Genomic DNA, 12503 nt, shown 5'->3' on the forward strand with positions numbered 1-12503 from the left:
GATCCACCATGCAGTACCTGAGGCTGAATGTCAAAAACACGAGAAAAACCACCGACCGGAGGAAGGGAGGGTTGCCGGGGAGCCTCCAGGACTTGCCTAGAAAATGGCGTTTCATTACATTCAATGCTAGTTTTCTTGGGGAAGCCCCTTCGACTCCCGGAGCTACTTCACCAAAGACGAAAACTAAAGGGACTTTCCTAGGAGGCGGTCAGTGCGCGCACCTCAACTCAAAGTAGAGACAACAGGCTGCAACCGCCAACCCAATGCGACACAGGCCCGACTAGGCCCAGGAACATTTACGAGGTAGTGTGCAGTCAAAACCCTGTTCGACTGCCCAAAACTCTGTGCCCGAATGTCAGCCCAAAACATTTTACCGAAGACAGCAGCAAACTCAACAAAATTACGAACGTCATAGGCACGGGGATAGACCGCAGGCTGGCTAGCCCCAATAACCCTGCGGACGACCTGAGTGTCCCGAACCTGAGAACAGGGAAGGGAAACTGGGTCAACCCAAAGAGCAGCCATGGCCACAGAGGCCATGGCACACAAATAACGGTGGAGAACCGCAACCGGACACAACATATGATGCACCCCCTGGTCTGACCAACCAAGCATCAACAACCCAAGGACCCCTTCGGAAAGCAGCAGTCACATTCGTCACCAGAAAAGGACACAGCTGCCAACGAACAAACCTACCTCCACGACCGAAAGAGCAGAAACCCTCTGTGCCGGAGGAGAGAATGAAGCTCTCCGTCCCGACCCTAAGAGGCCAATGCCAACAGAAAAAGAGCCTTCAAAAAACAATCCTGAACCAAAGGGGCCACAACAAACCGAGGAGAAGAGAGATAGGAGAGCACTTTGTCCAAAGACCAGGCGGCTCAAGCGTCACATGAGCAGGCCGGAGATGAAACAACGCAGGAGACAGCTTGCGAAATGTTGCAGAAGTAACATCTATACCAAAAGTAAGCTGAAGCGGCTCCACCAGCACCGCACAATACGAGGCGACAGTACATACAGAGATCACACTAACGTGATGCATCAAATGAACAAATCCACAAGGGCAGTGACGAGGATTCGAACCTGCGTCTGGGAGCATCCCAGACACTGCCTTAATCGACTGAGCTATGACAGGGTTAAACGGGTTGAAACCGAAGTTCTACTGAACTTACTGTCTGTATCCCGTAGCCTCTCCGAGGCACAAACCAGGCTTTTACACAACCCCCCCTGCACCTGAGCTACGTCAATAGGCCGTTCTCTCTCTTCGCCCTTACATCATCACACACACAGAGATCACACAGAGTTCGAATCCTCGTCACTGCCCTTGTAGATTTGTTCAGGCGACAGTATTCGGCATAAGATGACGGTCCTGGAACAACCACCAGAGAAAGGACAACACTACCTGAACCGAAAGCGAAGTACAACGACGAAGAGTCAAAAAAGAAATGGAAGGACTGCCAGGAAACTTCATACTGCCGCCGAGACGAAGCCCGCAGGTGGGACACCCTCAATAAGGCCACCTGATCACCATACAGATGGTGATAAACTCCGAGTCAAAAATACAAAACGCGAAGACTCGAGGAGAAAAGCGAACCAGTCTCGTAATGGACCAGGCCGATCTTCTGAAAGAGGCGGAGCCGCGGAAAAGTCTCCGGGTTCGGACACCGGGCAAGCATCACCTGAAACCACGGCTGGACTGGCCACCATACAGGTACAAAGGTACAGGTACAACACCCACCTCGACCAGTCCTGCCAGAAGGCATCAATCCCGATGGCCTCGCGGTCGAGGAAGGGCGCCACATATACTGGAAGACGCCGCGACCATGCCGATGCGAAGAGGTCCACCTCTGGGCACTCAAAAGTCTGGCAGAGCCAACTGAATGAGTCGGCATCAACCGTCCATTCCATGGACTGGGGAACGAACCAGGACAGGCCGCCCGCCAGGACGTTGGACACCCCCGGGACGTGAACCACCAGGAGAGCCAAACCCCGAGAACTTAGCAGATGAGTCACCCAAAGCGACCAGCCCCAAAGAGCCAAGGACAGCATCTAACCCCCTCGGTTCAGGCAATGAACCACGGGGAAGCAGTTTGAATGGATTCGGATCGTCGATCCACAGGCAACCCGAACCCTCCAAAGCGCAAACCATACTGCCGCGAACTCCCGCACCGTGCTGTGGGCCCAACGGAAGGACAGACCCCACCAGCCCTGACCAACCTGGTGAGCACTGGTCACAAAGCCCCAGCCAAGAGATGACACGTCCGTGAACACATCGAGCGAAGGCTCGGGCAGGCGCCCAGGCGATGCAGCAGCCGACGCAAGGCCCCCGGGTCAAACCCAGCGATCATGAGAGAGGCGGAAGGGACGTCCCCGAAGGAACCAGAACAACCGACGAATCCAAACCCGACTCAGAGGGTAGACCATCATCACAAAGTTCAGGCTCCCGCACAGACTCTCAAGCAACCGCCAGGTGACCCAGGAGCCCCCCAGAAACAAGCGCATGTGGGACCGCAACTGAAGAAGAGACTCCGGAGGAAGAGACAAGGAAGCAGTCCAAGAGTCCCCACACAAGACCCAGCCAGGTCCGAACCTGTGAGGGAACCAGATAGGACTTTTGCCAGTTCACAAGGAACCCGAACCTGCTAGCTGGCAAAGCACCAAACCCCTGGCGAGCAGACACGCGGACCGACTGAGAGCCCAAACCAACCAGTAGTCGAGGTAAGCCAACACCTGAACACCTATCAAATGCAGACAGGCAACCACGACCCAGATGAGGTATGTGAACACGCGAGGTGCCAGGTTCAACCCGAACAGGAGACAACAAAAGTGGTAACTCTGATGCCCCAAAACAAAACTGAGTCAGTCCCTGAATCCCGGATGAATAGGGACATGCCAATACGCAACCATCCAAGCTCCCGGCTCCAACAGAAGCCGGACTTGAGCCAGAGTGGTCGTCCGAAAGGAGAGGCAAAAATCCCAGGGGTTCAGACGGGACAAGTCTAGAATTAACCGCAGGTCCGCACAGTCCCGTTTCGGAACTGGAAACAGGCGGGACGCCTGTTTCCAGTTCACCTGAGGGTGAACGTCATCGTTTTGACCATGCCCCAAGCGCTCCCACTCCAAGACGACCTGACAGAGCAGGAAAAGAGGCCTGCCCTGCCAGCGCCGACCCCCCCCCCCTCCTCCCGAAAGGAAAGGAGCCACCCAATACCACCGAAGGCCACAAGAGACGACCCAAACAGCCCACGAAATGTGGGACCAGGCGTGAGCGAACAGAGCAAGCCTCCCCCCCCCCATCGCCCCGTCAATGGGGCGTACTGGGAAAAGGTTGAAGCCCCGTTCAAGAACCCGACCTGCGCACAAAGCGTGTCAGGGCCCATGACCCCTCCAGAAGGAACCCATCCAGGACCCCCAGAGAACCAACAAGTCAGACATAGAGCAGCAGCTGGAGAAAACCGCTTGCATATATTGTTCGATCGCAGAAGCAGCAAATAATACGGGACAAAAGGACGAAATCAATCTAAGAGCCAGGGCCCAAGCGGATTCCAAGGAGGAAGCGAGCACCACCTGCCAATACGCGAGGTGCGCAGCAAAAAAACGCAACAGCACATCCCACAGGATTGGCACAAACAGGTTCAAAAGTGCAGAGGATGCATGAGCAGCCAAAACCAAGGTGCTAGACTCATAAACGGCCCCAAGCGCATCTGCATCCTCCATAAGCCAATCAGAAGACAGCTCAAGGAGGGAAAAGAAACGCAGGATCGAAGCCAACAAGCCCCAAATGCGCAAGTCCTCAGCCACAAGTGCAAGCGACAGGGAGGGAACCTGCACATGAAGCTGAACCACACCAACATCCTGCAGAAGAGCTGGAGTGAAAAGGCACTCATTAAGGTGTGCAAAATTGCTCCCCCATGTAAACCTGACACCACATTCAATGCCTCACGCCATTCAGGCATGTGGGTACGACAGAAGGTGTCCCAAGCATCCAGCAAAAACATAGGGCAGTCCGCAAGCCAGGATGACTCCAGAACCTCATAACGAACCCAGTATGGAAACGAAGACCCAAACCTGAAGGAAGATGGATCCATTACAGAGGCATACTCCGGGTTGCGCAGGAGTCGCAATGGCCGCCCACACCTCAGCCGGAGAAATGCGGGATTTCGAAAACCTCCGGAAGGATGGAACCAAAGGACCCGCATGGACATAGAACCGAACCCGGGGAGGTGCTGATCCCAAATCCAACACGTATGCAGAGGGATGGAAAAGAAAAACCCCACTCCTTGTAACAGGAAGCCTTGCTCAGAGGGATCGGAAAACCCAGGCAGGGTCCAATGGAGCCCAAGGCCCCCAAGTCCGCTCCTCCCCAACCCTGGGAACCTCTTCGTCAGGCCCCGGGGACAAGTCGTCCTCCAAAGCCCCGGCCTCACAAGAAAAAACCGGGGCGGCTGGGATAGCAGGAAGAGGATGGGCCCACTGGTCAGACATCGTAACTACGGCTGGAGAAACGGGCTTGAATACCTACACAGTCACCCCGGAAGGGGCAACCCCCAAAACTGCCTGAGTCTCAGAAACCTCTAAACCCTGCCCTGACCCCGAAGCCCTCAGACGCTTAGCAGCCTGAACCAGGGGAGAGGGGAATCGAATGAACCACAGCATGTGAAGAATGATGAGGCACAGATGAAACCAAAGCCGAAGCAACCAACACCCCCAAGTCCGGGTCCCTATAAACAAAACAGGGAAGCAACCAACCTAAACCTACTGTATCTTGCAATGCGCAAGCCGCCTGCAACCGAATAATATCATCATCAGATTGGGTGAACTGAGTCGCAAACAAGCAACAAAGCTTGCAGGACTCAGGGTTGAATGTTGTCACCGACCCAACAGGCATCATGATGGAGGCAAAAACAATGAGCATTGCCCCGAGATAAGGGGACAGTGCAACCCTCAAACTCGCAAAATGCGAGAAGGGGCTCAAGAGGTCACATCCATTGGACCCGAGCGCCCCCTGTGAGGTTTCCCAGACCCTTAAACTGGGTTTGTTAAGGGTTATCTCAGGCAGGGTACTGCTAACAGAAGCCCAAGCTAATAAATCAATACTGTCAATGCTGAACCCCTGGGACATGTTCACTCACGAGGGCGAAGCAGGGGGTATCACCAAACACAAACTCGTTATCTTCTTGAAGTTATCTTGAGATGATTTCGGGGCTTTTTAGTGTCCCCGCAGCCCGGTCCTCGACCAGGCCTCCACCCCCAGGAAGCAGCCCGTGACAGCTGACTAACAGACAATAACAGACTAACAGACTGACTAACAGACACTAACAAACAATCCTAGTATAAAGGGCAAAGGAAAAACAAGGCAGACCCCCCCCCCCTCCCCACCAGCCAAAAACAAAAAGAAAAGAAAAACCTCACAAGACGACAGCGTACCCAGAGGAAACAGTGCCGGCCGCTGTTATAGGTGAAAACTAGCTGTGCAGTACCCCGTGCCCCTGCCAGTGCAATAACTACCACTTACCCCAAGGCAAACTAGGGAGGAAACCCACCAAAACACTCGGGGGGGTAGATAATCGCTAAGCAAAAAAAGACCAACAGAGGTAGACCCAAGGTGACTTGTGGAAGGGAACCCCAAGCCCCTAGGGCGGTACGTACAGGGCACTCAGGGGGAAGGTGACCTGCATGTCCCCAGTAGGCACATGCAGCCCGGGTACCTGTGAATATTACTCCCAGCTCGCACACCACCATAAGAGCAGTACTGAACAGAGGACAGCACAACAAAAGTCCGGAGCTGGAGCCACAAAGACCAAGCCGTATCCCATCAACCGAAGAACTGAGGTGTGGATCGTCGGTGCAGGGGGTCTGGGGGTCCCTTCCCTCTCCCGATAAGGAGGGAGCTGCACAGACGTGTAGCGCGGCTCCTGTGACGTCGTACTTGTTTGCTCATTTTCATTTTGGGAATTCTCTTCACTCATTTGTCTATTTTTATTGTTTTCACCAGAATAGAGGATTGTTTTAGGGCGCTTACCTTTCTGAGTGCCTGTCCCGGTCGATGGTAGATACAGAATGCTCCATAATCACATGTGCATTTCTATAGGCCATTGCTCCTAGTGTCTCTCTGAGGGGGCCAGGTTCTGGCCGTGGTCCCCAGTAGGCCTAGAACTCCACCCACATCGACTGATGCCAAAAGTTAAGACTATCCCTATCAGCCTGGATAGCTCCAGGAAGCAACTGGACTCCCCCAGAAAAATATCTGCAGGAGAAAAGTTTGCCACTCAAGGCCCTGTTTCAGCTCGACAATGCTCCTGCTCATCCTCCAGGCTTGTAAGCTGCATTGTTGGACAAATTTAATTTTGTTACAATAAAGTTCCTTCCTCCTAACACCACTCCTCTAATTCAGCCTATGGACCAGAAAATCATATGAAATTTTAAGACATCTTTTGAAAGGGCACTTTTCCGGAAATGTTTCAAAATGACTGATTCTGCACATCTCATCCTCAAAGAGTTCTGGAAAAAAACATTTTAACATTTGTACTGCTTTAAAACTCATTGACAAAGCCTGGCAAGAAGTGAATCAAAGAACCCTGATCTCTGGCTGGAGAAAATTGTGGCCTGAATGTGTTTCAGAACCAGACTTTGAGGGGTTTGAGCCTGGACCTGAAGTGCCTATTGTTGAGGAAATTGTTACTCTGAGCAGGAAATTGGGTTTGGAGTTGGATGGTGCTGATGTGGAGTTGGCAGAGGAACACAGCGAAAAACTGACCACCGAAGAACTCCTAGCTCTTCACAATGAGCAGCAACAAGAGGCAGCTGAGGAAATTTCTTCAGGGGAGGAGGAGGCAGTACAGAATGTCCCTTCCTCAACAATTAGGAAGTGGTGTAGACTGTGGGAAGAAATGAAAACTGTTGTTGAAACAACTCACCCAGAGCAAGCTGTAGTAGGCCGTTGCATTAACCTTTTCAATGACAAAGTGATGCCTCACTACAGACAACTGTTACAACAAAGGAAAAAACAATCCTATATGGATCGATTTTTAGTGAGAAAATCAAGCAGTGAGCCACAAGCAGGCCCCAGTGATATGCAGGCAAAACGTGCCAGAGAGTGTACCCCAGAGAAGTCATTCCTGCTTGATGTTATAATGGAAGGGGACTCCCCTTCCAAATCGTAACACCTCTCCTCCTCACCGTCTTCTATACGCCAACAAAAGTCATCAATAAAGATAAGTAGAAACTTGTACATAGTTTAGTACTAAAGATTTGAGAGAAATAGGTATGAAACCTAATTTGAAGTTAATTTTTGGGGGATTGTGGAATGAATTAATTCTATTACATTGTTTCTTATGGGAAAATTCGCCTCGGTTTACGAATTTTCGACTTGCGAACCGTCTCTGGGAACAGATTAAATTTGTAAACTGAGGTACCACTATATAGCCATATCAGCCTGGATAGCTTTGGGAAGCCAAAGGGGCTCCCCCAGAACACAACTGTAAAACACAATACAAACCTTTTGTTATGCGAAGAGCGGAGAAATGCAGTTGCAAATAATCTACTAGTTCTCTCCGGTACAATTTTCCAATGGATATGTGGCATTTTTACAAAATCTTTGTCAGATTCCAGGATTTTTTGGACACGGTTCTGAAGAAGACATACCAATTAGCATTAAACACCATCTTATTTTCTATATTTCATCATGATCAAAAATTAAAATATTTGTTGGACAAATCTTTTACAAAAAAAAAAAAAAAAAAACAGCGTTGAATGTAATGAAACGCCATTTTCTGGGCGAGCCCCGGAGGCTCCCTGGAGCTTATCGGGCTAATGTATGTTATATTAGACCGGGACATTAGCTATAGAGTTCAGACCTACCAGGGACCAGCGCCAGAACCTGGCCCCTTCAGAGAGGTTTCAGGGAGCAATGTCCCTGGAAAACCCCCCTGAGGTTGGGGTTTTCCTTATTTGCCATCGACCGGGGTTAGGCACCCAGAAAGGTAGGCATAACAAAATAAACCCCACATGGTAAAAAACTAAAACAAAAAAACGAACAGAGAGGTAGAAACTCCCTACAATCCCAAGGAAACAAGCAAACATCACACTTTACTGCCGCGCCAATCGTCCGCACAGCCCTCCCCGCCCGGACCTACTGCGCCGGCTGCCTAGCTTCAGTTCGGAAGCTTAGCTTCAACCAATGCGAAAAAAAAGCCGACCGGTGGGAGTGAGGGTTGCCAGGGAGCCTGCGGGGCTCACTTAGAAAATGGCGTTTCATTACATCAACGCTGGTTTTCTGTGGGGAGCCCCTACGGCACCCTGGAGCTTCATACCCAAAGAGAAGGAAAAGAAAGGGCTAACCCGGGAGGCGGCCGCTACAAACTCCGCAAAGCGAAGCCGAGACAACAGGCTGCAACCTGCAACCCAAGGCAACAAGAACGCACAGGAGCAGACGCGCATAAAGAATGGGCGACCAAGAACCTGTGCGACCCTCAAACCCCTGTGCCTGAAAAGAGCCCTAGACATCAACACAGCTGCAAACGTTCGAACAGCACGGGCACAAGGACAGACCGCAGGCTGGAAGACTGAAAAACTCTGCAGATGACCTGGGAGACCCGAGCCCTGAAACAAGGAACGTGGGGAACCTGATCAACCCAAAGCACATCCCAAGACACGGTATGCAGGTAACGGCAAAAAGCGCAACCGGACAACACAGGACGCACCTCCGCCCAAACTAATGAAGCATCAATAACCCAAGAACCCCTCCGGAAAACAACCGTCTCGACCGTCGCCAGAACAGAGGAAGGCTGCAAACGTACAAACCTACCACCAGTACCAAAGAGCAGAAACTTGAACAGAAGGGGCTACCACAAACCGAGGAGAAGATAAGAAGACACCCTGATCAAGGCCCAGGACGGCTCAGGCGACGCATGAGCAGGCCGGAGATGAAACAAAACACGTGAAAGCGTACGAAAGAGGGCAGATGTGACGTCCACCCCGAACGCAAGCCGGAGCAGCTCCCCCAGTGCCGCACAAAATGAGCTGACAGTAAGAAACATCAAATACTGTAACTGTAGTCCTGAAAACCCAAGAAAGGACAAGACAACACAATGTGAAAGAAGAGAACCTACGAAGAGCAAGAAAAAGTGCATAGAAACACCAGGGACGTCATACTGTCGCCAAGATGAAGCTCGCAGGTGGGACACCATCAACAAAGCCACCTGATCACCATAGAGATGGTGATACCCGCGTCAAAATACCAGACGCGAAGAGCCGAAGAGAAGGCAGAAGCAGTCATGTACAAAACCGATCTGACCTGCTGAAAGAGGCGGAGCCGCGGGAAAACGCCCTGGGTTCGGACACCTATCAAGCAGCGTCTGAAAATAAAGCTGGCCCGGCCATCAAGGAACCATAAGGACTACTCTCGTGGGAATGGGCTCCAACCGAGCCAGAACCCAAAGCAACAGCTGGACCGGGAGAAAAGGAACAGGTTCCCCCACCTTGACCAGTCCTGCCGAAACGCATCCACCGTGAACGCCTCGCAGGCGGGTAAAAGCGCCACATAAAATGGGCGACGCCTAGACCACGCCAACTCGAAGACGTCCATGGCCAGGAGTCCATAAGTCCGGCAGAGCCTATGAAACGAATTGGTGATGACTGGCCAATCCGCGAACAGAGGACTGAACCGAGACAGCTGTTCGCCAGGACGCAGGACAACCCCGGACATGAACCTCACGGTTAACCAAACCCCAAGAGGCCAGCAAACGAGCCACTCTAAGGAACCAACCCCAAAGGTCAACACCGAAGAGAAACCCTGTGGTTCCGGCAAAGAACCGCCAGAGAACAGTCCGAATGGAGCTGAATGGTAGAACACCAAGTAACCCAAACCCTCCGAAGCGCAAACCAGTCAGCCACGAACTCCCGAGCCGTGCTGTGAGTCTGACGGACAGACAGACCCCACCATCCCCGGCCGACCTGGTGAGCACTGGTTACAAAGCCCCAGCCGAGAGATGACCCGTTCGTGAACACATCGAGCGAAGGCTCGGGGAGGTGCCAAGGCACAGAACCCCGAAAACCCCAAAGAGAAAGCTGGTGACGCAGCACCAACACAAGATCCCCAGAGGAAGAAACCCAACGATTGCAAGAGAGGCAGAAGGGCAGTCACCGAAGGAACCAAACAGACGCCGAAGCCAAACCCGACCCAGCGGGCAGACCAGCACGTCGAAGTTCAGACACCCGTACAACTCAACACATGGCAGTGAACGCCACACAAGGCAAACACCACCTAGGAAACTGAGGGTAGAGAAGCGTCTATCCCGGTTGACATTAGCTTACGAACTGAAGCTAGGCAGCCGGCGCAGTAGGTCCAGGGCGGGGAGGGCTGCGTGGACAATCGGCGGGCAGTAAAGTGTGATGTTTGCTTGGGATTGTAGGGAGTTTCTACCTCTCTGTTCATTTTTTTGTTTTAGTTTTTTACCATGTGGGGTTTGTTTTGTTATGCCTACCTTCCTGGGTGCCTGACCCCGGTCGATGGCAGATAAGGAAAACCCCAACCACAAGGGGGTTTTCCAGGGCCATTGCTCCCTGAAACCTCTCTGAAGGGGCCAGGTTCTGGCGCTGGTCCCTGGTAGGTCTGAACTCCTTAGCTAATGTCCCGGTCTAATATAACATATATTAGCCCGATAAGCTCCAGGGAGCCGTAGGGGCTCCCCACAGAAAAAAAAAAAAGTTTAATGTAATAAAACACCATTTTCTGGTTGAGACCCGGAGGCTTCCCGGAGTCATCAAGGCTGATAGGCTAATGTCAGACTTTGGCATCAGTCATGTGTATGGAGTTCTGTGGGCCTACCGGGGACCACGAGCCAGAACCTGGCCCCCTCAGAAGAGGCACGAGGAGCAATTTCCTATAGAAACCCCCGTGTGGTTGAAAGAATTCTATTTCTGCCATTGACCAAGTCAGGCACCCAGCAAGTTAAGCGTCCCAAAACAAACCCCTATTCTGGTGAAAATTGCTACAAAAAGTCAAACAAGTGGATACAACTCCCCAAAAAGAAACGAGCAAACGAGCATGACGTCACATGTCGCCGCGCCGTTGTCTGCGCAGCTCCCCCCTCCCTGGCAGGGAAACGGGGGAAACCCCAGACCCCCGCACCAGCCATACACCCTTCAGTTCTGAGGCTGGACATCAAAACACGTGAAAAACCGCCGACCGGGGGAAGGGATGGATGGCGGGGAGCCTCCGGGTCTCACCCAGATATTGGCATTTCATTACATTCAACGCTGATTTTCTGGGGGAAGACCCCTTTTGGCTCCCCGGAACTAACTACCCACATAGAGGGACTTACCCGAGGCGCGATCACTGCTCACTCCTCAACCCAAAGTCGAGACAACTGGCTGCAACTGCCAACCCAAAGCGACACAGGCCAGACTAGGGCCAAGAACGTTCACGAGGTAGCACGCAGCCAAGACCCTGTTCGACTGCCAAAAACCCCGCGCCCGAAAGTCAGCCCAGGACATGTTGCCAAAGACGGAAGCAAGAGCAACAAACTTACGAATGTTATGGGCACGGGGATAGACCGCAGGCTGGCTAGTCTTAATAATCTTGCGCATGACCTGGGAGACCCGCACCCGCGAACAGGGAAGAAGGGAAACCGATTCAACTCAAAGTGCGTCCCCGGACACAGAAGCAGTGGCACGCAAATAACGGAGGAGGGACGAAACTGGACACAAAGGATGATGCACCCCCGGCCTGACCAACCAAGCATCAATGACCCAACGGCTGCTATCCAGAGGACCCCTCCAGAAAGCATCCGTCTCATTCTTCGCCAGAAAAGAAGGAGACGACTGCAGACAACGAAACCAATCGGCATGACCAAAAGAGAAGAAACCTTTGTGCCAAAGGAGACCATGAAGCTCCCTGACCCGACCCCCAGAGGCCAATGCCAACAGGAAAAGAGCCTTCGAGAAATAATCCTGAACCGAAGGGGCCACAACAGATCGAGGAGACGAGAGAAAAGAGAGCACTCTGTCCAATGACCAGGACGGCTTAGGCGGTGCATGGGCAGGCCAAAGGTGAAACAACGCACTAGACAGCTTGCAAAACGGTGCAGAAGTAACGTCAATAGTGAAAGCAAGCTGAAGCGGCTCTGCCAGTGCCACATGATACGAGGCAACAGTATCTGACATAAGATGACGGTCCTGGAACAACCAAGAGAGAAAGGACAACACTACCAGAACCGAAAGCAAAGCTCAACGACGAAGAGTCAAAAAAGACCGGAAGGACCGCCAGGAAACTTTATACTGCCACCAAGACGAAGCCCGCAGGTGGGACTAACAAGAAAACCACCTGATCACCATAGAAATGATGATGAACTCGAGTCAAAAATACCATACGCGAAGACTCGAAGAGAAGATCGAACCAGCCACGTGATGCACCGGTCCGATCTGCTGGGAGAGATGGAGCTGCGGGAAAACCTCCGGGTTTGGACACTGAGCAAGCAGTGCCTGAAACCACGGCTGGGCCGGCC

General features: G+C 52.3%; 1 protein-coding gene across 3 annotated transcripts in view; it reads right to left on the reverse strand.

Annotated features, from left to right (window-relative positions):
- LOC123759765 (mucin-4) overlaps window positions 1–12503 on the reverse strand; it is a 142526-nt gene that overhangs the window by 84503 nt on the left and 45520 nt on the right. For all 3 annotated transcript variants that reach the window (XM_069317239.1, XM_069317245.1, XM_045745020.2), the window contains one exon: window positions 7496–7626. In XM_069317239.1, the coding sequence (XP_069173340.1) occupies window positions 7496–7626 (131 nt within the window). The remainder of the gene's footprint in view (window positions 1–7495; window positions 7627–12503) is intronic.

This window comes from Procambarus clarkii, chromosome 8 (assembly GCF_040958095.1).
Source record: "Procambarus clarkii isolate CNS0578487 chromosome 8, FALCON_Pclarkii_2.0, whole genome shotgun sequence".
NCBI lineage: Eukaryota > Metazoa > Arthropoda > Malacostraca > Decapoda > Cambaridae > Procambarus > Procambarus clarkii.